The sequence below is a fragment of the Aedes aegypti genome, chromosome 3 (genome assembly GCF_002204515.2).
Source record: "Aedes aegypti strain LVP_AGWG chromosome 3, AaegL5.0 Primary Assembly, whole genome shotgun sequence".
NCBI lineage: Eukaryota > Metazoa > Arthropoda > Insecta > Diptera > Culicidae > Aedes > Aedes aegypti.
Window position 1 is genome coordinate 198,475,607 of NC_035109.1, and position 27,424 is coordinate 198,503,030.

Consider the following 27,424-nt stretch of genomic DNA (forward strand, 5'->3'; position numbering starts at 1 on the left):
GGTTTGTAACTCTAATTCGGCCTTCTGTGATTCGGCTTTTTGCGATTCGGCCTTTTGTGATTCGGCCTTTTGTGATTCGGCCTTTTGTGATTCGGCCTTCTGTGATTCGGCCTTCTGTGATTCGGCCTTCTGTGATTCGGCCTTCTGTGATTCGGCCTTCTGTGATTCGGCCTTCTGTGATTCGGCCTTCTGTGATTCGGCCTTCTGTGATTCGGCCTTTTGTGATTCGGCCTTCTGTGCATTCGGCCTTTTGTGGTAGGCTAGAATGTATTCGGCCTTTTGTGATTTGGCCTTCTGTGATTCGGCCTTCTGTGATTCGGCCTTTTGTGATTCGGCCTTCTGTGATAATCCCGATTAAAACACCGTCCCGTGCGGCCTCAACCAAAAGAAATTACATAAGGATTATTCTATGGATTGAATCTTAGTCGATGCCAACACTTTCGTTGCAGTTTTGGAGGCGGAAAATCCTATTGCTGATACAGGCAACTCTCCCTTACTCGATATTGCAGGGACCATCGAGTTAGGGAGGTATCGAGTTACAGAACATAAAACCAAAGCAACTGCGATCCAAGGGACCATCGAGTTAGCCATGAAAACCAACTTTTACTATGGTTCTCTAACTCGATATCGAGATACGGAATATCGAATAAGGGAGAGTTTACTGTAGCTTGAAAAGTCTCAGATAGTTGGACAACAGTTTTGGAATTGAGAGATCAGATATCTTTGCTTCAGTGCAACTTCCGTGCAAGAAGACTGCATAAGACGAAAAACAAAATAAAAGGAAAAAGGGACTGTTGGTACTGGTCTTTGATACCCAAAATGAGACTTGAAGCCGTAATCCATAATGGGTCTACCACAAAAGGCCGAATCACAGAAGGTCAAAACTTTGAAATAAATTCTAGTGAAAACCACAAACATTCAGCAGCACAGTTTTTTACAATACTATGGACATTCTTACAGTAGAGTAACGCGGGACAAGATACACAAGTAACATTACTAGCTGAATAAGATTTTATCCAGCTCATATTAAACCGTAATAGGGTTTTATTCTACTTCGTCGTAAGCGCTACAGCAAAGACAAATTAAAGACCTCCATGTCCCATGCAGTTGCCCAAAATTTTATGGCTCATAAGGTAATCTAGAATGCCGTGAAAAGTGTACTGCGATCTGTCAATCTTGGGTACCTTTTACACTACCGAGGGACCAAATGCAGTACTAGAAGTGGTACCTAATCTGAGCCCGAGTGGGACGGACCTGGCTACAGTTTGTCGTATCAAACTTTAAATGTTCCACTACGGCGGATATTCAAACTTACCTGCAACATAGATTCATTATCCAAGTGTAATTTTGTTAAAGCTGTTATGGTTTGTACACTTGTACACCAAAAATGCAATAAAAGTACTGTATTTCGGTAAATAACTTCAGTTCAATTATTCACTTTGCACTTTTTCACCGAAATCGCATGGACGAACACGATTTGAGAGAAATGCTTAGCGATCGACTGAGCCACACCACTTTCCAACACAAGTTTCTTCCCGCCCCCGTGGGTGACTTACTTCGCCGGGCACTTATTTTCACTATGGAAAACCTTCGTACTTCTTCACTGAAGGATTTCATTCCAATCACACGCCGTAAGACTTCAATAAGTCACCAAATTTTACGAAATTTCCTCAACCGCCGCGTATAGTTGAGAATATAGGGGGAAGTCCTCTATGGCCGGACAGCCTCTATGGCCGGACAGTTTGAATTTTACAAAAACGAATAATGATATTAAGATTTTAGTATTCCAGGATCATACCAAAACCCATTGTTGCAGTGTATACAAACTATGACGTTTTCATATCCGAACGTAAACAAACAGTAGCTGTTAAAAGTTTCACTCTGATAAAATCTACCAAAAAATGTGAAACGATAAAATTTTATACAAGTGTAGCTACAAATGTTTCTTATAATTTAAGCTGAATTGTCTCCATACGTTGACTTCAGTAAGTTTTGCATCAATGACAATGCAAAATTTATTAGAAAATGTAGAATTTCAAACTATCCTAATAATTTTTAATTCGCTTTTTCATAAATGTAGGGTACAAAAAACAAACAGCAACAAAAATAAAGCATAAACAACAAAACTTTCGGTCCTTGGAGGCCTTATAAAGTGCTGTAAACATGATGCTTTTAAGGCAAATGAGCGCACGAGAAGCAGCCACAAGATATGATGTACAGTCATCTCTCCATAGTTCAATAATTAAGGTACCATCGAGTTAGGGAGATATCGTGTTACAGAAAACTAAAACAGTGCAAATATGCGATTCAAGGAACCATCGAGGTAGCCATGAACACCAAATTTTACTATGGTTCTGTAACTAGATACATATTGAGATACGGAGATCGAGTAAGGGAGAGTTGACTGTACCTAAGAGCACACTTCAATCTTCGAGCTGACAAAGAAATTGTGAAGAACTATAAACGCGTTGAATTCTCGAAGACATTTTCATCTGTATACGAGCAACCGTTTATGCAACATAGAGGGCGACATAACTGACCTATGATCTCGCTAATATGCTTCATACGCTTCATACATGCAAATATTGAACCCACAAGGTATGTGCTGACATAGAAAGCACTCCTTGGCCTTTCTGTGGGTTTGGTGTAAACTTTGATGGTGAAAATCATACACTCAAAATAATCCAAACGTCATTGTTACGTGAAAACATACGTGATTTTTTTCCATCGCACTTTTCACGTAGCTCTTACGTTAATCATAGGTAGCCCAGAATGAACGCATGAACTTTTGAACTTTGGTGTGATGATACTCTATGCCAAAGGAAGTCAAGGAAATTTCCTTTACGAAAAGATCCTGGACCGACCGGAAATCGAACCCAGACACAAATATTATTCATATGTGCCAGAACGTCTACTAAACGTATCCTATGGCCTTCCCTTACCATTAGCATTCCACAATATCCCTTCTTCCTGGCATTAACGTCCTCACTGGGACAGAGCCTGCTTCTCAGCTTAGTGTTCTTATGGGCACTTCCACAGTTGAGAACTTTCTTTGCCAAACTTGCCATTTTTCGCATTCGTATATCTTGTGACAGGTACGATTATACCCTATGCCCAGGGAAGTCGAGGGAATTTTCATTACTAAAATATCCTGGACCGACCGGGAATCGAACCCAGACACATTCAGCATGGCTTTGCTTTGTTTTGCGGATTCTAACCACTCGGCTAAGGAAGGCCCACAATATCCCGTAACACCTATGACAGATCGTAGAGTTCTCTGCATCTTTCTTAAGTAGGTGTTCAATTAATCATTCCTTCCCATTGCTCAGCATTCGCAAGGACGTGGCCAGGGCAGCTTTCGATCGTTGGAGGATGCGTCAATTTTGTCTAAGAGTCAAGAGTTGGTCCCAAATCTTTGACTTTGGTAACGGACGGGAAGGAGGCAACCCTCATATAACGATCTAGGACTGTACCACCTACAAATTTGTGCGAAATGCTTAATGCTAATGGATTTCCGTGTTGCCAAAATCGAATCAAGATTATCAATGCGGCTTCGCCGCATGTAGTTTTTGGTTACTGACATGACTGCATTTAAAAAGGCATGACCTGTTTTTCATATTGAAGCTTTATTCTTTAGGTTTGTAATTTTCAACCCTATTTCGGCCTTCTATGACTCGGCCTTTTCCGATTCGGCCTTTTGTAATTTGGCCTTTTGCGATTCGGCCTTTTTCGATTTTGCCTTTTGTGATTCGGCCTTCTGTGATTTGGCCTTTTGTGATTCAGCCTTCTGGGCATTCGGCCTTTTGTGGTAGGTAGAATGTATTCGGCCTTTTGTGATTCGGCCTTCTGTGATACGGCCTTTTGTGATTCGGCCTTCTGTGATAATCCCATCCATAATATATGAATAAAATAATCGTGTACTATTGATTTACTGTACAATTATCCTAAGGGTAACATAAAGCTAAAAAAGGACCTCTCCAAGTACGGCTCGCGGTTTCATTTTATGCGGCCGTGGAAAGCTGAAAGACCCTTGCAAAATCTGTTGTGCTTATTCTGCGCGGCGTGTGAGTCGAGACGAGTCGCTCTCACATCGAGAGACGTGAGACGAGGATGCACGACGTTAGGCATAAGTACGATAAGCATAAATACGATAGGCATAATGGACGTTTGGCATAATTGATGTTTGGCATAATTGACATTAGGCATAATGGACGATAGGCATAATTCCCAAATAAAAAAAAATAAATTGTTTGTGTAAAAAGTGAGCTGACTTTTTGGTAATTGTGGAGCGCTTCAAAGATCAAAAGTGTGCCCATTGAAATACGATTGCCTTGCAGTCGTCCCATAGTTGTGAATCCTTTGAGGTAAATTTCTAGGACAAAACATGATTAAATGACTAGCATAAAAATGCTGTCAATTGCCTTTATTAGCTTTGTGGTAACTTATGTGGCCATAGAGTAAAACCATGCAGAATGTATTTTAGTTCGGTTTCAAATCGATCCAGGCCACGAAGTATAAACGTGCTCGTGTATCGTGCACAAATGATAATGCAATATGGCCACTTTGGCAAAGCAAACATTTGGGTAATAACTGTGGAAGTGCTTCTAGAACACTAAGCTAAGAGCTTGGGTTGGGGTGTAATGCCAAGAATATGAACGACGCTGTAACTGCTGCTAATCTTTTGAGTTCGGTTGTACACATATTATTGGCAAATTTTTCATCAGAGATTATCCCTTCTTTAAATTGAAGGCTGTTCTTTATAGTTATATTGTCGACAAAATTATTGGAGTTAGTGCTGCTAATGTTTTAAACAGAAAATTTTTCTTCTTTTATAATTAAACTGTTCTTTCGAGAAATACTTATTCAAAAATTAGACTCTATGACACTACCCCGAATGGCACTACCCCGAACGCCATTACCCCGCAAGCCATTACCCCGAATGGGTCACTACCCCGAACGCCACTTCTCCGAATGGGTCACTACCCCGAATGCATAACATTTTTAAACTTATTCTAGTTATAGAGTGGGGAGATAATTGTACGATTCCTTATGAGTTTTCAACGAGTTTGGCTCAACAATATATTCTACAAATATTAGAAGATAAAAAAGCAGCTAGTTTTTCAGCAAATAATATAATAATTTTGATGAGATTCACACAGCCACAGCCACATTGCAATGCTCTGAAGAACATCCTATTTCGAAAAGAAGGGTGAATTTATTATGAAAAGTATAGCTATAATATGCATAAGGATGTAGTAAAGTCTTTTATTGGACATCAGTACCCACTTCCTTTAATCATTTTTGTAGGGGTCTTTAAGATCTTCTTAAATATTTTGTTTCGTAAACGATTGTAATGGTGGAAGATCACCCTGAAATAGTTGCTGCAAGTGTTGTTCTATGGAACCCGCTTGAAGACCAACCTGATAGACAACCGTTCCGCTATAGCAAGGAAACGTCAATACACTTGTACATGTTAGAAAAAACGGCGGACTCTGATTGCCGCTACATTAAAAACTTTCGTTGGTGGGCATAAAAGTGATGAGCAAATCCATAAGATACCTGTCTGATTTAATACAAGAAGATACAAGAAAGAGTAAATTTCTGATTAGAATTATAGCAGGATTCACTTAAGTGAATGCCTTCAGGATATATTCATTTAAAAAAAAGCTGTTCTATATGCAAATATTAGTGACTAGCTTAACCAACGAAAACATGAAAGAACAGCCTTTTAAAGAAAGAAGGGCAAATTTCTGGTAAAATGTTTGAAGCTATGACGTGAATGATCACTGTAACAACGTGATGCTATGGCACAACCTACATTCATGAGAAAGGAAAATATTTGTTGAAAGGCAAAATTGAAACATGAACACCACCAAGAAGTCCAAATACCGGTGATCACGCAGCTATTAGTTCGAGGTTCGAATTCCTCCGATGGCGGATCTTATGCATTGAACATTTCCTTGACGTCCCTGGGCATAGAGGCACATGTAAAAGAATGGTCAATTGGGTCCTAAAATTTGTAATGAAATCTTGTTTTTATTTAATAACACGAAAAAGCATGTTACTGTAATTATTTTAGCAATTTTTCCCGCTCAAATAATGGCTATATCATGTTTAAACTTTAATTTAAAAATTTGGTCCATAAATGAACCCTGACACTTTTGATCATGTTTGACGTTCGCTTAGTCGACAAAAACACCACAGGGGTTTTAGTTCGACCACTGGGGTTGTTCCTATCTGACGTTTCGTAAGGGACACGGAAAACAAAATACACCCAAAATTTGAGTTTAAGCCAAAGGATTCGACAAAATCTAATAAAAATGTTTTTGGGCTTAAACCAACGGAAAACAATAGAAAATTGAGTAAACATGTGTTTTTGGCCTAGTTTTAAGCGTTTGGCACTAAAATTGGGACAGGGCTTTAGGACCCAATTGACAAGGAAAGCTCTTAGTCAATGAGAGGCTTATTTTATTAAAAGTCCATTCACAAATTTCGTAACGCTGAAGGGGGCAAAAAATGTTGTGGGTGGTTGTCCTTAAAATGTTACACCCCATACACAATATGTAGAATTTCCATTCAAAAAATGGTGCCAAATGGGTAGGTGCCCAAAATGGCAATTTTTGACATTATGGAATTTGTGACTGAACCCTTGCCTACTGAGCTGATAAACAGGAACTGTCTCAGAAAGAATGAGAAGAAGATAGTTGCCAACAAGACATTTTGAAAGGATAGCTGACATATAAAAGAAGGGAAAATATATGGGCTCCATCCCATTGTAACGTTCATTTCGAATTTAGTTAATTTCGAGCATAAATTACACTGTACACAAAAGCGATTAACTCGAACACGCCCTTTGAGAATACGATTCACATCTGTCATCATCAGTACTACCGCAACACAGGAAAAAGTTTGTTTCCGCTGTGGCAGACAAAAAGTGCACTGGCAGCAGCAAGAGAAGAGGTGCTAGTGCTCGAAGCTGCCTCCTCGTGGCAGACTAAGTTGTTCGAAGCAAATCCTTGCCGACACGGTGCCAGGACGCGCGGACCAAAGGAAAGTTCCAGATTTCGACGGGACAGCAGCTAACGGGATTCGGACCGCCTAGCCCGGATCAAGGAAAAAACGCCAGCACACGCGCTGCGGGACCGGTGAGAAGAGCAAGGCTGTGTTCAGGGAATGTGCCAAGGTAATTTAGCTCGCAATGGCCGTATAACATGGAAGGTTAACCACCGACTCTCTGCCAAATAGGAATCCGTTTCGAGCATTATCCGGCAAAACCCAACGGCAAAAAGTAGCCAGGACAAGGAAGTTCTGAAGGAACTAGCGTGAGGTAATTTTGACCAACATCAACAAGCGCGTAACGTTTTGTGACGAATTCCCGTTCCACACAGAAGTCGACCCTAATCTCCAACCGTCCGTTTGGGAACGAGGAAAGCGCTGAGAAATACTGCGAAAAAGCGTCCCAAATCCACGGGTGAGTCACGCTAGTCGGAAGCGTCCGCATGTTACTAATGAAGGCCGTTTAGGGCGCTTTTTTTTTGTTACATTTTGATCCGAGGCAGCAAAGCATCCAATCCGGACAAGCACTTGGCGGTGAGAGATCCTGGTGAATCGCTGGATCGAGGACCTAACAGATCTCGGTTGTCGGCAAGAGATCCAAACCCGTCGGCCAGAGCAAATACCTGTCTGGTGGCATTCACAGAGTGGTCGGTGTCGGCTACCGGAGGTTCATCGAGCGCTAACGTAGTCAAGCTCCACAGTGAGGGGCATTTAGAGGAACGGAGGCGGTGCAAAAAGGTCCGAACAGCGAGACTATCGACCATTGTCGGCGCGAAGAAGACGGTGAGCAAGACGAGGTGACGACCACTAGGGAGAAGAAGCCGTGAGTACACTACAGCATGCGCACAAGTGATGATCGCCCGCAGGGCAAGAAGGAGACCATAATCTGGCCGAAGACCATAGCATAGGGCATTAGCGTAGGAGTTAGCATTATCGAAGGCGTGTGATAGATGTGTGTGGGAGCGCTAAAATACAGAATGCTTCGAAATTAATTTTGTGGCTCTATATTCTTTTGGTTTGAGGGAAAAACCCAACACCATTACCCCGAACGCCACTACCCCGAATGGGTCACTACCCCGAACGCCATTACCCCGAATGCATAACATTTTGAGACTTATTCTAGTTGGAGAGTGGGGAAATAATTGTACAATTCCTTTTGAGTATTTGTCGAGTTTGGCTCAACAATGTATTTTTCAAATATTAAGAGATAAAAAAGCAGCTAGTTTTTCAGCAAATATTTTTTACATACTAAGTTTTTTTTGGACTAGTCCTATAATTTGCTTTAGGTTCACACATCCACATTGATATGCTCTGAAGAACAGCCTATTTCGAAAAAAAGGGTGAATTTATTATAAAAAGGATAGCTTTAATATGCACAAACTTAGGATGTAGCAAAGTCTCTGATTGGACGTCGGTACCCACTTCCTTTACTCATTTTTGTAGATGTCGGGCTACTAGCATTAAGATCTTCTTAAATATTTTGTTTCGTAAACAATGGTAATGGAAGATCCCTGGGCTTGGGATTATATTTTCCAGGGAGCGATGAATTTTGATAATTGATCGCTGTTGTTAGTAGTTTTGATTAGATGTTGGGTAAATTTCAAAGCAATGGCAACCTTTTTATTACAAAATTTAGATTTTATCTTCTGACCTAAAGATTCTGGTTAAACTACTGTACTATGCAGTTGGGCTGCTACGCTATCACTCATCAAAATTACTTTCACTTCGGGAAAATATAATTTCAAACTGGCGAGAAGATTACAGACTGAGGGTGGGTTAGGAGCACAATCAGACCCTTGAATGTGCAATGTGGGGTAGTAATTGGGAATGCCATTGACGGTTTGTAATCTTCTACGAGGTTTTCGAAAACCAACAGGGCGCGTGCACCGGGTTGCGGATAGGAGCAAAGGGAGATCAACAGCATCTACCTAAAATAATAGAGCAAAAAGCCGTTCCATGATTAGGTAATGTTAAGCGATCTTCTATGGTGTTCTAGTACTATAAAATTCTTCACTCACTGGGAATTCTGGCCTTGATAATATCTATAGTGATAAAAACATAAAATAATACCTAATACTTAATAAGTACAATGTAGCTTTAATGTAGTAATAAATGAAATAAAATCAATTTTCTATACTTGACAAGGTTTTGAAGACAATCAATGAGTGAAAGAACTACCTATTAGAAAAGCCACATCAGCTAAGTCTATACATATACAAATGTTGGTCATAGGGTCATGGCGAGCATTCGATATGTATGTCTATGACTGATTCTGATCTAATAGGGGCACTAGAAGACCACGCGGACAATTTCGAAACAAATTATTTTTATACATCGGTCTTACGTTCCGAAAGGCTCAGCTATGCTGCAAAGTAATTTTATAAGTTATTTTTTATTTTCATTACTGCTGTTTAATTGTTTATAATTCTAACAAAACTACATAATTAACTCATTACTAATCACTGTTCCTATATTCTCTTTTTCTCTCCTTCTTATCTGTTGCATGATTATGAGCATCACTAATATAATGCATGAGCATGCACAATAAGAATAATTTCAGGATTGAAAGCAGTACATGGATACCTGGATAGAATAGCTTCGAAAAGGGCGCTCAAAATATAATATTTCTGGTCAGGGAAGTATTTCATCAAGGGTATGTAAAATTTTTCCATTATTAACACCTAGATCACACAAACAAATGAACTAATATCAAATATTTTTTAAATATTTTTATATAAATCAGCATCGTCAATCAGTGTAAAAACAGATAAAGTTTGTAAAGTTATCACCATCGATTAAATTGCGCTCTGTATAGTAATGTTCATTCAGTATCAAAATCTCCTAAAGCGTCGCATTGTGCCATCAGCAGCCCTTAGCATCACTCTCATATTGTTATTATTTTGTTGTTTATAAAATTTCTAGAAAGCGATCAGCATATTCTTTCTTACTTGTACAATGGCCGATCTATTTGGAATTTTAATAAGTCAAATCAAACTTCAAAACTCAAATTAAATTGCTTTCAGCACATTTACATTTTGCAGCATTAATAGCATTATTGTGTCAAGTCTTCTCCATTCCCTATACCCTACCCCAACCCTTCTTATCCTTTCCGATGGTGTTCAAGTGGTCCGCATAGACTATTACGGCCATTACCTATCCCTTACCCCGGCTTTGGACTGACTTGCGCTCTCATTGCCCCACCAAACGCTGCAAAATGAAAATGAAATGAAAATGAAAATGAAAAATGTAAACAATGGTAATGGAAGATCACCCTGAAATAGTCGCTGCAAGTGTTGTTCTATGGAACCCGCTTAAAGACCAACCTGATAGACAACCGTTCTGCTATAGCAAGGAAACGTTAATACACTTGTACATGTTAGAAAAAGGGCGGCATCTGATTGTCGCTACAGGTAAAACTTTCGTTGGTTTGTAGGATTATTAATTTCAGTTTCGATGAGATAATCACTGAAAAGCCCAAACAAGACGCTTTGATTTCGGGACGCCGGGAGTTTGGTTTTCGTTTCGCGGGTTTTGCTGGGCAGTGTTTTGGAAAGCCCAAGCAAGACGCTTCGTTTTCGGGACGCCGGGAGTTTGGTTTTCGGTTCGCGTGTGTTGGAAAGCCCAAGCAAGACGCTTTGATTTCGGGACGCCGGGAGTTTGATTTTCGTTTCGCGTGTTGTGCTGGGCAGTGTTTTGGAAAGCCCAAACAAGACGCTTTGATTTCGGGACGCCGGGAGTTTGGTTTTCGTTTCGCGGGTTTTGCTGGGCAGTGTTCTGAAAAGCCCAAACAAGACGCTTCGTTTTCGAGACGCCGGGAGTTTGGTTTTAGTTTCGCGGGTTTTGCTGGGCAGTGTTCTGAAAAGCCCAAACAAGACGCTTTGATTTCGGGACGCCGGGAGTTTGGTTTTCGTTTCGCGTGTTGTGCTGGGCAGTGTTTTGGAAAGCCCAAACAAGACGCTTCGTTTTTGGGACGCCGGGAGTTTGGTTTTCGGTTCGCGTGTGTTGGAAAGCCCAAGCAAGACGGTTCGTTTTCGAGGCGCCGAGAAGTTTTGCTGGTCACGCTGTGTGGGTGCGAGTGTTCAGTCGAGGATGGATTACCAACTGGTGAGCTCGTTTCATGCTTATGATAACACATTTTTTCATGTAAACGTTATTTTTTTGTAATATTCAATCAAACTTTGTATGGTTCGTCACTTTAAGTGTCGGCATTATGCCTGTTTTATACAATTCTAGTAAACATAGAAATTTTTTGACATTACTTAAAATATTTTTTGAATTGTTCGGCATTATGAATGTCGACGTTTATTTTGAAACTTCTACCAAAAACTTTTCTTCTTGAGGCATAAATGTTCAGTAATACTTTTATGTAATTTTCAAACAAACTATGTATGTTTCATATGATTTAAAACATACGCATATATATATTTTTTTTTCGCCATTAATAAAAACTTCTTTTGAATGGTTCGACATTACAGATGTTGACGTTTATTTCAAATCTTCTACCAAAAACTTTTTGAGACAAAACTAAAAACTAGCTTTAAGTATAAACCGTATGTTTCCTCCTTATCCATGGATCGCATCACCGACCAAAGGTGACTCCCAGATCTTTTCCTTCTCCACTAATAAACACCCTTCCCGTGGTGATTGTGGAGATGCAGAGGTATTCTCGGTCTCTAGAAGCAACAATCAGTACACCTTAACATTCCTTCCCCGTCCCAACTGACTGTAAGGACTTGGCCGGCGCCGTTATTGATCAATAATATTAGAGCTGCTAAAATTGCACTCCGAGAGTAAGCGGAAACTCCCATCCCTTATTCATTTGGATCGCAGTGCAATTATTACCAGCTCCGATCAATCACGGAGTAGCAACCATTGACATGTACAGTCAGTCTATGCTATGCTATGCTATGCTATGCTTATTAATTTCAGTTTCGATGAGATAATCACTTTTTTTTCGATTCAAGACAATGAAGAAGTGATGATAACAGAAAAGTGGTGAGTAAATCCGTAAGAGACCTGTCTGTTTTAATACAAGATGATATATTTCTGATTAGAATTATAGCAGAATTCACTTTAGTGAAAGCGGTTCTATATGGAAATATTATTGACTAGCTTATCCAACGAAAACCCGAAAGAACAGCCTCTTTAAGAAAGAAGGGCGACTTCATGGTGAAATGTTAGCAGCTATGACGTGAATGAGCACTGTAGCAACGTGATGCTTTGGCACAACCTATATTCATAAGAAAGGAAAATATGTGTTTAAAAACAAAATTGAAATATGAACACCACCAAGAAGTCCAAATACCGGTGATCACGCAGTTGTTCAGCAAGACCATATTGAGGGTTACGAGTTCGAATTCCTCCGGAGGCTGATCTTATGCATTTAACATTTCCTTGACGTCCCTGAGCATAAAGGCACATGTACAAGAATGATGAATCGACAGGGAAAGCTCTAAGTTAATAAAAGGCTTATTTTATTAAAAGCCTATTCACAAATTTCGTAACACTGAAGGGGACAAAAATTGTTGTGGGTGATTGTCCTCAAAATGTTACAATATGTTGAATTTCCATACAAAAAATGGTACAAGGGAGTGACTAGGTGTCAAAAATGGCAAATTTTTGGCGTTATGAAATTTGTGAATAAACCCTTGAACTGCGAAAGTGCCCACTGAGCTCAGCACTGTCTCAGAAAGAATGAGAACAAGATGATTGCCTACAAGATATTTCGAAAGAATAGCTGACATATAAAAGAAGGGAAAATATATGATGAACATTTTACCGACGAATTGTACGCGCAAGTAAATACCAGTTTCCCTTAGAGACGCATTTTTGCACACAAAACAAGATACTGCACTGTATTTCATACTATTCGGGGTAATGGCTCATTCGGGGTAGTGGCGTTCGGGGTAATAGCTTTCGGGGTAGTGACCCATTCGGGGTAATGGAATGGAGCCACTGCACTGTATCTCATACTATTCGGGGTAATGGCTCATTCGGGGTAGTGGCGTTCGGGGTAATGACCCATTCGTGGTAATGGCTTTCGGGGTAGTGACCCATTCGGGGTAATGGGATGGAGCCATTGCGGCTCCATCCCATTACCCCGAACGCCATTACCCCGAACGCCACTACCCCGAACGCCACTACCCCGAACGCCACTACCCCGAATGGGTCACTACCCCGAAAGCCATTACCCCGAATGGGTCATTACCCCGAACGCCACTACCCCGAATGAGCCATTACCCCGAATAGTATGAGATACAGTACAGTATCTTGTTTTGAGTGCAAAAATGCGTCTCTAATGAAGGCTGGTAATTAATGGCTGGTAAAAAATGTTCATCATATATTTATTCTTACGAAATATCTTGATGGCAACTATATTCTTCTCATTCTTTCTGAGACAGTGCCTGTTTATCAGCTCAGTGGGCACCTTCGCAATTCAAGGGTTCATTCACAAATTTCATTTCGCCAACATCTGCCATTTTTCACACCCACTCACCCTCGTTTTTTTTTGTATGGAAATTCTACATATTGTGAATGGGCTGTAACATTTTGAGGACAACCACCCACAAACTTTTTTGCTCCCTTCAGCGTTACGAAATTTGTGAATGGGCTTTAATAAAATAAGCCTTTTATTGACTGAAAGGAATTCGAATCCATAACCCTCAATATGGTGTTGCTTAACAGATGCGTAATCACCGGTATTTGGACTTGTTGGTGGTGTTCATATTTCAATTTTGTTTTTGAACAAATATTTTTCTTTCTTATGAATATAGGAAGTCGATGCCGATTATGAACCCTTTGCTTATTATGGACCCCCTACTGAAAAACATAAAATTAACACTCAAAGCAACTTTATTCCTATGAAAATCCACCGGGGGAACTTCGATTACATTGTTAGTCAGCAGTTTCAGGCAAAATATTTGGTTTGAGACGCATAAATACAGATATTTGAACAGTTTTGTAAATGAAACCACACAAGAGGGTCCATAATACGCATTTCCAGGTGGGTCCATAATAGGCTCGTCGGCAGCGAGCCGGATTGCATGGGAAACAAATGGAGGGTCCATAATACGCAACGTCAAATTTGTAAACAATCCTATTATGGACCCTCCCGGGGTCCATAATAGGCATTCGGACAACAGTTTTTCAAATGCATATTTCGCTGGAAAAATCGAATGATTTTGTATGTTTCATAGACGTACTATGAAGTAAAGGCATTGAATTTGTTGTTAGACTCCACAAAACGTATATGCATCTGAGATGTCATTGCGGAAAAGCGTCTAGAATGAATTTCAGCTACTAAGGTGTCCATTACTAGCATTAAAACCCTAGGTTGTATCATAGCATCACGTTGTTACAGTGATCATTCATGTCATAGCTGCAAACATTTCACCAGAAATTTGCCCTTCTTTTTAAAATAGGCTGTTCTTTCACATTTTTGTTGGATAAGCTAGTCACTAATATTTCCATATAGAACAGCTTTTTTATAAAAGAATATATCTTGAAGGCATTCACTAAAGTGATTCCTGCTATAATTCTAATCGGTTCTTACTGTAGCGTCAATCAGAGGCCGCCGATTTTTCTAACATGTACAAGTGTACAAGTGCGATAGCGGAACGGTCGTCTATTAGGTTGTTTTTTAGGCGGGTTCCATGGAACAACTTTTGCAGCGACTATCTCAGGGTGAACTTCCATTACCATCGTTTACGAAACAAAATCTTTAAGAAGATCTTAATCTTAATACCCGACACCTATAAAATGAGTAAAGGAAATGGTTACCGACGTCCAATAAGAGATTTTACTACATCCTAATTTTGTACATATTATAGCTATCCTTCTCATAATAAATACACCCTTCTTTTCAAAATAGGCTGTTCTTCAGAGCATTGCAATGTGGTTGTGTGAATTTTCCTAAAATTAGAGGACAAAACTTAGTGTGTACAAATTATTTGCTGAACAACTAGCTGCTTTTTTATCTTCTAATATTTGAAAAATACATTTTTGACCCAAACTCGTGAAATACTCAAAAAGAATCGTACAATTATCTCCCCATTCTCTAACTAGAATATGTCTCAAAATGTTATCCATTCGGGGTAATGGCGTTCGGGGTAGTGACCCATTCGGGGTAGTGGCGTTCGGGGTAATGGCCCATTCGGGGTAATGGCTTTCGGGGTAGTGGCATTCGGGGTAGTGGCGTTCGGGGTAGTGTCATAGAATCTTTGCTCCGCGTGCTTTTTTTTTCGTGCTCCCGTTTTTCGTGATTCCGCCGATATTGGTTAGTGCTACGCAAGCAGAATTTTAGTTTGAGAGTGAATCACCGAAAGCCCCCGTAATTAAAGGTTATAATTCGTGTTTTGTTGTAACGGTTCACCGGCAATTGCAACTGGCTAGTAGGTTTATCCCTGGAAAAATGTGTCTCCGAAATTTTGATTTGGGTTCTACCGCCACCCAGAATGTTGAAACGTGATAAAAAAAAGTCGCTAATTGATAGCAGAGAACCTCTTTCTGACAAAAGGAACAAATTAGAAGCAACAAATATCACGTTCTGTAATTCGATTTGTTGGAGAAAAGTGCTTTAATGTGAAAGAAACGTCATGCAATTAAAAAACATTGAAGAAATGGTTATTGTGTGGTGAAATGACGAACGAATGCGCGGAAAAGGCGAAAGAGGAAGAAAAATATATCCCAACGCTGGTTGAGTCGAAGGTTTCCATGGCGACGGCAATGCCACCTTAGATGGTTTTCGGTGAGATTGTTCTGATTATGATTTTTACTAAAAAAAACTAAATACGTGCCAGTTTAAAAGAAAAGAGCATCAAAAAGCATTGCAGAAAGATTTCTTCCATAATATCGCTGCCGGACAGTGGGTGTTAGTTGGATTACACACACACACACACACAAAAAAGCTTTATGGGTGGATCGCTAGCAAATCTATTCTAGATTATGGGAAAAATATAAACTAGACGGTATTCATAATTTACATTCGTGATTTTTTTGAAATAGTTCACTCGTTGAAATTGCCTAATTCCGCGCATTTTTTAAACGCTTTTCCATATTCCGCGCAGAAGAATGCCTAATTCCGCGCACTAATGAAACAATCAAAATAACATTAATTTTGATGAGGGGCTGCATCCATTCGTTACGTAACACTTAAAAATGAAAATTTTCAACCCCCTCCCCTTCCGTAACACTTTTTGTATGAAAAAACGTAGAGTTTTGTATGAACCGTAACTTTTTAGTCTACGTTCAGTTTTTTTTATTATATTTTTGTCTATTACATGAAATAAAGATAACCAATACCGTGGCATTGGTACGTGTGATTTTCGTCTATGGGAATGTGGGGCAATTTGGCCATCTTAAGAAAAGTCGTTAGAATAACAATTTTTAGATCAATACACTAGATATGCACGATTTCCGTTGTCTTAAAAAAATCACGAATGAATTTTTCGTCGATTTTTTTTGTCTATGGGGTGATATGAGTCCCCTATTTTATGTTGTGAAATTATCTCATAGAATCTAACAATTTAATTATTTTAATCACTGAACTGGAAAGTTTAGAAATGAAATACTCTTTTGAATTCTATTGAGCTCATATTTGGCTTAAATATGTTTCTTCTTGCATAGTTTTAGACAATTCGGTCGAGAAAAAAAACCCATCTTCTTCATCTTGGCATTAACGGGAATCGAACCCAGACACCTTCAGCATGGCTTTGCATTGTAGCCGCGGACTCTAATCACTCTGCTAAGGAAGGCCCCTGAAAAACCCCCATGCCAATGTGAATCATTCCACCCCATTGCAAATTATTTCAGAAAAAGTTATACTAAAAAATCTGATTTTGGGGGTATTTTATACAAAATGCTCTGTAACTCGTGAACAAATATTTGTACAAAGTTGGTGTCTGAACAGAAAAACTTTCATTTATCATTATCTACAACTTTACTGAAGACAGCTACCCGATTTGAGCAATTATAGAAAAAATGATTTTCACACTGCACTGCTAGGTGGATAGATCGCTAAAATTTTTATATCAAAATAAAGCTTATGGTATATCCTTCAACTCTTCAGAAGACACCAACCTTCTAAAATCACGTTTAGACATCGAAAACTAAAAAACGCATTTGTATTCTGTGTCGTAATTTGTGGGGTCTTCTACAAATTATGACATATGTTGTTTTTTCAATAATTCTATATGGATTGTATAATATAAATAAGAATCATAAACAAGTGTACATTGGCAATGTTATGTGTGGTTCATTATGCTAAGTCAATTTTGTGCGAACAGATGTATAGAGTATAGACTATTTTTTGAGGCTGTGCAGAAAGCACGTGGTATTTTTCCCTGTAAGGGACCGTCCATAAATGACGTAGCATTTTAGGGGGAGGGAGAAGTCTACACGTTTGCTACGAACCATGTATTAAGTATGGAAAAATAGGCTACGAAGGGGGATGGGGTGTCAAAAATTGGTCAAAAAATGCTACGTCATTTATGGACGCGGCCTAAGTGGGCTTTCCCGATATTCCGCTTGTACATGAAACATACATACGCATGAAGTTACTTTTCAGAGAAATAGACAGATGTGAAGACGGATATAGTATGTTTACTTGTCTGTTGTTATACAAAGAACAGTGCGCGGAATTAGGGCATTATGAAAAAAAGACGTAGCCTAATTCCGCGCAATACATTTTTGAATAAAACTCAATAATTATGCTAATATTTGATAAGATTTCATAGAAGCACCATGAAACATATCTGTAGCAAGTAGTTCCATGAAATATTGCATAAAAAATAAAACATTTTTGATAAAGAAATCGTGTTTGTTGTTGTCCTACAGTCTTAGCACGGACGCTAAGAAAATTAGAAAAATGACGTCTACTCCGACGGGCCTTCATTGATTATTTTTTTATGCCGCGAAAAAAATGCCTTATTTGCTTTTATTTGTGATTCAAACTTATGCTAAATCAAAATAGCCTCGAATAGCATTAAAAGTTGCTGAAATATTAATGTGTATTTCCATATATAAATAATTTTGTATGAAATGCGCGGAATTAGGCACTGCGCTGAATTAGGGCACTTTACGGTACATTTTCCCTTCTTTGAATCATAGGCTATTCTTTATACTTATACGGCCAATTTAATGACTTAAGAAAGGGACCTTTTTCCAATAATATGCTGTTTTGTGGATTCTTGCTTTTCTAATAGTTATTGGAATTGTAGATGTAAATATTTCCATCAAAAAATGCACGCCATGCTGAATGCTGCATATTATGCTATGTTAAATTTGCGCTTGGCTGTCAAATTGACTTATCAAATTTCACTTTTTAAACTAGACGAATTTCAAATATTTTCGTGCTTTCGCCAATGCTTTCATATGTGGCTGATCAAAATTGTTTGAAAATCATCGAAAATTTTTGGCAGAAGAGGCAAAGAAACTGTTTTTACCACATTAAATTGATGAGCAGACTCAGAGTGGAAATGTAACGCTTTTATTGGCGTCACACTACCAGAACAGTATTGCTGAAGATAATGTCACCTATCACAACATGCATTTTTGACTTGACTCTAGATTGTTGTCTTCAAGATAATTATTTGCATTATATGTACTAATAATTACATGGAAGATTTCCCTTCTTTAGAATAAACGCAACTATGTAAGAAAAATATAACAAAAATGTCATATACTCCCCAAACTAAACATCTCTAGAAATAAACATCACTTGCACATCGCAAATATAAATGGATTGAACTGGACTTAAGAATGATAATAATGACCATGATAACAATCTTCTTCCATATCTTGCGATAATGGATTCACTGTCAAATTTAACAACACCGGAAATAGTAATTTATAACCAACCAAATAACCCAATCCTATTTGTAGGAATTTTGTACTATTTTTTATAAGTCGTTACATCTTGTCCACCCACCCCCATCAACGTAATGGAATATTTCGTGTGTAGTATCTGTGCCTCCCTCTCAGGTCATAACGCAACTGAAACCAGTGCTGTAATGATTCATTACGCATCGCTTTCTCATTACGCAACTGTTTTCAGTTGCGTAATGAATCATAACAAAACAGTTTTTCAGAAATCGTAAAATAATGGTGAATGCATTCCGATATAATTTCTAATACGCTCAAGTGGTCTTCTACGAAATTGCAAAAAATGTTGTACGTAATTCGTTGCAGAACTCGATTTTTACAGCACGAGTCGTAAATTTATCCTACGAGGCTTGCCGATCATCATTCTGCAACTTGTTCCGTAAACTACTATTTTAGTCCTTGTTACATTTGAATGTGACAATTCTCGGTTTTCCCAGTTGCCGAGAATAATCTTGAGACAAGGGAAAAAATGAGTCGGACACAACAAATTGTTTTCTAATCTTTTATTTATTTAGTTCTCTAGTTTGAAGAAGTAAGGACTAGGATTCTGATGCATGGACAATATCGGTGTAATTTCTTGGCTTTATCAAGGGATCCGATTTTAACTGATAAAGGGGCGCGCCGGTGGAGAGTGTACCCACCACATTCTTCAAAGGGTGTAATAGCGGAACCTTTCAATTACAATCCTTTCTTACGATCAAGTTAGGAATTACAAATGTAATAAAACCGAATACTTTATCACTTCTCAATAGTGATAAGGTAACACGACATGCACTAAACAAAGGACACGGGATATACTACAACAGAGCAAATATTGGTCCCGAACAGAAAAAAAATCTCATGATAGGCTCAGAAGAGCACTTACATATAAAAAATGAATAAGATTTTATTTTTAATTTGTTTCACGCAACGAGAGTTCGATCGAAAGTTATAATTATAAATAAATTTGAATTATAAATAAACAACAAATACCTAGGGGTAGTGGGGTGGTTTGGCCAATGGGGTGGAACGAGCACCCCTTGAAAACTGCAAAAGTTCTTAAAATTTCATCTAAAATAACATGCAATCCCAAAGCTAACAAGGAAATGTAGCAATAGACATGATACAAGTCAGTGTTCTAAACTCAAAGAAAAAAAAATGAAGTTCGAAAAAACTGCCCATATTGCCCCGAATGGCTCTTTGAAAGTTCATCATTTTAGAATGATGAAATTTGACTGTTAGAATGATTTTTAAAATCTAATCCTTTGCACGGAGTGTTTATAAATACTAATAACTTTCAAGGGTAGTGAAAAAAATAAATGATTTTTTATATGAGATAATTTCACAACCAAAAATAGGGTGCTCATTTCACCCCATCGGTAAAAAATCGACTAAAAGAATTACAAATTTTGAAAAATCTCTCATTCATTCGGGAATTTTATAAGGCAACGGAAATCATGCAGATCTAGTGTATTGATCTAAGAATTGTTGGAAATCACGCAAAAACCCAAAGTTTCCATAATGTTTTCAGCACTTTTATGGACTTTTTTTTTTAAGGTGGCCAAACTGTCCCACTTTCCTCTAGTCATAACTTTTCCAAATCTCAATCGATTTTCATAATAATGGAGTGAAAGTCCCTACTAGCGTATTTTCAATGTTATATTACGTCTTGATATTTATTCCTAGGAAATCGTTCACCGACGAGAAGTCACCATTTACGGAACAACCATACGAACAAAGCTCTGCAGAATCTAGCCAAAATATGGTATCTGCTTCCAATACAGCAGAATTGTTTTTCCAAACTGCTAAAGATGATTTCAACAGCATGATTACTGAAATGAATGTAGGGGCAATTGAAATGGTATATCATTGTCGCGCATGAAATTATTTATTTCATTTTTCTTCTAGGAACGTGAAATTGATTTGTACCTGTTAATAAACTTATACCTTCAACATATGTCATTGTACTGGAATATCGAAATGCCTAGTGAATTACGATCCCTATACATTCAGGTTTACGACGTTTTCGCTGAGTTTGTTAGTCATGATACGTGGAATCAGTTGCAAATCGAGGAGTTAACAGTGATATATCGAATGACGCTTTTTTATGTGGAGTTATGTCACGACAGCATAGAAGAGAAATCTCTCGACAGTAAAAGGTAAATTAAAGGTATTATATTTAAATAATAATATTTCTAATCCCAACTGTTTTTCGTTTCAGCTACAAGAGCAGTTTTGAAAAAGAATTACGCATTCTTCAATTGTATGCATCTTCTATACTTTCAAATTACCTCATCACATACCAATCAAGAAATTTGTGGCTTAATTATGTTGTTGCTATGTATGAAAACAAACTTGACCTTGCATTGAATATGCTAGTACAGGTAAAAATAGTTTCTCAATTTCTCATCGTGTCTAATTTTTCATCACGTCAATCTGTCATGAAACGGCCTACTTTCCTACGTTGAATAATGCAGTGTCGTAAGAGTCACTACGCAACGCTTTTTGATTACTCAACTGTTTTGAGTTGCGAATAAGTCAACAATAACAAACAATATTTTTTTCCCTCCCCTTGGTTATGCGACCTTGCCGCGATGGGAGGGCATAATCCATTAGCCCATATGATGGAAACCAAAGGCGTAACCTGTAGTGGTGGTATCACATTTTGGCATTTTTTGCTTAAAGCCGCGTCATAATTCATATGGCATAGACGCAATAATATCTCGGATGTGATCCAACGGACATTCTGCGTCATTGATAGAATTGATGCCCATTTCAAATAATTAATCTATTCGAAGTGGACATTAATACTATTGGTGACGTTCAGTTTGCCTTTTGCTAACCAGAATGATCCGTAGCCACTCTTACTATTAGCTAGTTAGATACATCGTTATCATATACGACGTAGGGAATACATAGGAACTCTTAGGAAAATGACTAGTAGATTCACTGAGTAGAAATAAGTGGCGACAATCTTATTTTAATATGGTTTTTACATTGCCATAATAAGTAATACCTCTTTTGTAACAGCGGTATAAATAATCTAATTCCAGCTTCATTTTCGCACAATTTACAAGTAGAAAGTAGGCGTTGTGAAGCATTGCATTTGCCACCGAAAAGTGAATCATGTAGGAGACTGTAATAGAAGCCTAAGGTAACTTTACTCTTCAATATTCACTATAAAATGACTATGGAAAGTAAGACGCTGAGATCGATCATTAGGGTACACTTGCTAGTTTCGAAAAATTGTTGAACAGACAAGGAAAGCGACTTTTTTCTTTAAGGATATATGAACGTAATGACCAATAAACACTTTTAACAACAAAAAATAAAATTAACTAGAACTACCTAATTTTGTTAAAACTTGACGACAATTGACATTTAAGACTCTAATCTTACGTAAAAGACAGGAGTAATCAGAATAGCACTTGAATGACAAATTATTCAAAACCATTTCGACTAGACAGTATTAGTAATAATGACACTACTACACAACTATTTCAAACAAATTCTGATGGAGCTGCTGATTTTCACAATGCTTCCTTTTCTCAGAAGCAAGGGAATATGGGCACTTTTCAAAAACTACCACGTCACAATACTAATAAAAAACAGTGTTCATGTGGGCGCCATTGCCTAGTCCGTCTGAGTATTGGTCCTGGTAGAGGGGAAACTTGGCAAAAGCCAGACCGAGGGTTCAGCCTTGACAAGTTAAGCTGTCAAGCAGCTCCAACTGAATACCATACAAAAAAAAAAAAATAATTTCTGATAACCTCAAATGGCTTTTTATGAAATTGCAAAAAAAATGTAGGTACGCAACTCGTCGTAATTATCCAACTCGGTTAGACGCGACTACGACTCGTGCTGTACTCCCCTGGGCTCGTAATTATATTTTTCAGGGAATGATTTTTATTTTTAATTGTTTCATTAATATCACTTAAAACATACATCCATTTCTTATATCTAGGAGTTACATCCATTTCTTGTATCTAGGAGTTATGTGTTAGACAACACTATCATCCTATTTTGGTAAAACTAAATAAGACTTTCATTAATTTTTTTTTAACGTTTCATTTGCCGTATCAGTTTAGAATTTTCACAGGTGTGTTGATTTCACCTGCTTATAAGAAAGAAAGATGCTTTTAATTAACTTAACCTAATTTCACATACGTGGCACTAGAAGATTGCAAAAAATCTTTGTTTAAAATTATTAATAGTTTTATTCGACATTTGTGTTTATGTTTCAATTTTGGATATTCTATGTAACTCATTAGTACTATACCAAATAAGGAGCTTCAGAATTATTTATAAAAACATATTCTAAATCCTCTGCAGAGCGTTCTCTCTGGTATCACAACAGCTAGTCCATATTGGTACAGCATGCACCATGGTCGGCCTGAACATTTGTTAGAAGATCAAAAGCTTGTTCTTAAGACAAAGTTCTGATTGTCTGTTAATGAGTGTAATACATTCATTTTATATAATTCTTGCATTTGGGTTGAATGCCCTCAATGTGATCTCTGAAAGTTATTTTTTATTTGGCATGAGCCCCAGATAACCTAACTTTATTTGGCCAATTTATTAGAACCACTTTCATAATAACAACATATCTACTTAAAAGTTAAAAAAAGAGCTTTTCATGTGGGAAAATTATAAGTTGAGTTTTGAAAGCATTAGGAGAAATCTTCCATTTTTGTAAGTACAGTGCCCGTCCAATTTCACAATAAGACAAAAAGTTTCATGTTGCATAAATCGAACCGTGCCAAAATCGAACGGTTGATTTTATTAAACCTTTATCATCGTAATAACGACCACGAATTAAATTTACCTATTTTGAACATTGTCAGCCTCAAAAAGACTCACAAAACATTGATATTAACAGGATTGGTAATCAAATTATGATTCATTTTTTTTTGCATATGCATTTCCGTGTTGCCAAAATCGAACGGGCACTGTATGAAGAAAAAATATTTTAAACTTCTTTGCAATCTACTACAGATGGCACGCAGACTTCGTCCTTTGGCGGAGGTTCTTGTGTCATAAGCAAACAAAGATTTTTGACCTCTGGGATGTCAAATTTCAATGTAACTGAGGTACCGTAATCCGGGGTATCATTGATCAGCGGGGTAACATTGATCGGAACGACTCATCTCGTAATAAGTAGGTATCGTCATTTATTGATGAAACATTTCCAAAGCATGAATGTTGCTTCTCTTTCTTATACTTATAAGCTATTAAAAATCAAGATTTTTGCAAAAATTGCGTTAACTTTATGCGTAAATTTGTCAAGTTTGTGAAACAATGATTTCAATGGTTAAGGATGACACTACCAAAGATTCATGTCTCACATAAGTTCTGCAAGCGATATGAGCAAGGAAAATACGGTTCTCACTAAAAATGGCATCGCCAAAAACGATTCCGTTGTCAAAAATTTTATAAGTATGTTCAATTAGGCAACATTACCAAATTACTGTTAAGAATGTAGAATTCCCTTAGTAAATTGCCTACCTTTAGGCGTATTCCGCTGTTCGAGGTGTTTTTAATTTTAAAATAACTCAAAAAGTAAATGAGATGTAAGCGTTTCGACATCATATTCGACTTAATGGGCCATGATTTATGTAAGTAACGACATTTTCAATATAACCGAACGTTGTTTACATGGGTGATCAGTGTTACCCCATATCACATGAATCAAAAAATCACTTAAAACATTTATTCAAACATGCTTAAATCGTTCAAAAAACAAACTACTGTATATAGTCACGAGCTATGGGTGGCAGTACTTGTTTTAAAAATATAAAACTCACAACATTAACATTTTTGAATGAAATATTCAAGAAATATCCTAAAAACTGATCAATGTTACCCCGGATTACGGTAAGTCAAATATGAAAATATTGTATAATATTGATGCTGCCTTGAGGAACACCAAGCAAGTCTTTCAGATTTGGAGTTCTGATAATTAACCTGAAGTGTGTGATTTGACGGATATCTTTGGATTATTCTAACAACGTATGTTGGAATATTAAAGTTTTTTTTTATTGTATAATCAATCCTTCATGCCAAACACTGTCGAATGTTTTTTCTATGTCTAGAAAAATAAGACCAGTAGAATAGCCTCAAGATCAGTTAAAACAAATCAAGTTTGTTACATGTAAAAGTTGATGAGTGATCCAATGTCCATGTTGGAATCCGAACTGTTTATTGGCAAATTAAATTTCCGTTGATGTGGACAACCATTTTGTTTAAAATGGCCTTTTTAAAAAGTTTACTGACGAAGGAAAGCAAGCTAATTAGCTTGAAGCTTCCGCATGTTTTTTGTCCGGTTCTAAAATTGGTATAACTTTGGCATTTTTCCATTTTTCAAGAAAATATGCTAACTGAAATCATTTGTTAAATACATCAATCACGAATAATCAGCTGCCTACTTTCTAAAAGTTTCTTGATGAGGATGTAAAAAATTTCATATCTTTGATTTTTTTTTTTAATAATACTCTCACTCCTTCCAATTCAGTCTCTCAGGAATATTCGACAACGTTCTCTTAATTAAGAATGCTATCGAAATCCTGAGAAACTTGATTTTCAATTGGACTAGTGAATCCTAAATTAAAAATGTGCACGATTTCCAACTGCATTGCAAGTTTAGTTGAGCATTTTCGTAATCAATAATTTGTTTTCCTCTTTCAATGCTGGAGTTTTTTTTTTTAATTTTAGGTGATTTCCAAAAGGGTGGCTCTAAGCCCTAAGGGTCCAATTAAGAAATTTTGTTTTCAAAATGTTTGTTTCTCAATTGAGTATGAAAAACGTATTAATTTCTTTTCGCAGATCCTGCCTTATCATTTTTATAGCAGGATCGCGAGTGCGTTAAAATTGCCTTCTACTCACGTTTTTAGAACGGATAAACACAAATAATCACAAGCATTACAACATTGCACTTATTTGACCGAAAGCCAATATTGTTTGCATTATGCATGCATTATGAATGTTTTGTAGAATTACTATAATTCAACAATTTATTTTGCATTATAAGTGAATATAGTTTTTTTTTTTTTTTTTTTTTTTTTTTTTTTTTTTTTTTTTTTTTTTTTTTTTTTTTTTATTGAGATTTTCAGCCCTAGGCTGGTTCATCTCATGTGCATAAAAAGAGGGGGAGGTTGTTTAGGAAAAAAGGAAACCTGGCTAAAAACCAGGGGGTGGGAACTGGCAGTTTTCGACAATAGGGAAATGTGGGGCAAGATGAGCACCCGGGGCAAGATGGGCACCCCTAGTTTGTGTAGTTCCTACCGATTTTTTTTTCAATATATTATTTGGGGTTCTGATAAATACTATTAAATTGATATGATGGCCATAAATTTCAGCTGAAAAATCAACAGCACAACATAAATATTGTCAAAAATACATAGAAGTCCAAACATTTACCTTTTCATATAAGATTTGTTTATTTAAAAGTAATATTTTTGTTGGGTAAACAAATTAACTCATACGTTTTTGGCCGTATAGTTATAGAATAATCTTCTGTGGATAATCAGGAGCAAAACTTTTATCAAATTAAAAAAAATATTTCAATTGTTTTGATTATATTAATAAATTTACACCCTTGGGGCAAGATGAGCACCATGTTCAAAATTAAGTACAAATGTGAAAAATTAGAGACAAATTTAGCAGTGAGCTTGTCTCACGGTATCCTCTTTGCACAAAACAATTTTTCTAAAAAATATATAAACAAACAACAAATTTAATCTTGTTTTAAGTGAAAGCGTAGCAATTTATGAAAAGTTATTTATTTTTTGATAAAAGTTTCAAAAACTAAGCTAGTTGAAGATAAATACCATCAGATATTAAAGATAATGTCTTGGGATACTCCCAGCATTGAAAAATAATGGTTTTCTTTAGTAAATTGCATATTTTTATGGGGGTGCCCATCTTGCCCCGCAGTTTTTTTGATCGATGATAAAAAAGCTATTTTTAACGTGTTATTTGGAAAACTATTTATCACTTTTTAAAACTTTTGATGGTTGGAGGTCAAAGTAATAATGTAAAAGATAAGGATGGTTACCAATTTTACCAAAAAAAGAACGTTTAAGTAGGCTTTAATCGTGCTTATCCTTAGGGTGCTCATCTTGCCCCTGCTGACCCTACATAATTGTTTTTCTGTTATGACGAATTTCAAATTTGTGCTGTTGTATCGATTTCCGTCTCATATCCGGGTACTTGCGAGGTCTGTGTCTATTTGTTTCCGTGTTGCTTTTTCGGCATTCATTGTTGCAGTTGAGGATATCTCTCGGGGCTCCGCGTCCTGCAGATTTTGAAAGTAGGTTCTACAGGTAGCAGAGCTACAGGGGCCGCTGATTTAATGTTCCGCGTGCTTGGTTGGTGCCTATATTGCGTCATAAATGTTCGCTTGTTTTAAAAATTTAAGCAGCTTGGCTTGTCTTTCTTTATCTCCACTTAGTGCTGTTTGAACACACGCAATGTCGTGTTCTCTTCGTAAAAACTCCAGAGTAGGGCAACG

At 37.4% G+C, this 27,424-nt stretch overlaps 1 protein-coding gene across 7 annotated transcripts in view; it reads left to right on the forward strand.

The window, feature by feature from the left end:
• LOC5574561 (calcineurin-binding protein cabin-1) overlaps window positions 1–27,424 on the forward strand; it is a 254,046-nt gene that overhangs the window by 63,053 nt on the left and 163,569 nt on the right. For all 7 annotated transcript variants that reach the window (XM_021853550.1, XM_021853551.1, XM_021853552.1 and 4 more), the window contains 3 exons: window positions 20,602–20,758; window positions 20,824–21,074; window positions 21,137–21,299. In XM_021853550.1, the coding sequence (XP_021709242.1) occupies window positions 20,602–20,758; window positions 20,824–21,074; window positions 21,137–21,299 (571 nt within the window). The remainder of the gene's footprint in view (window positions 1–20,601; window positions 20,759–20,823; window positions 21,075–21,136; window positions 21,300–27,424) is intronic.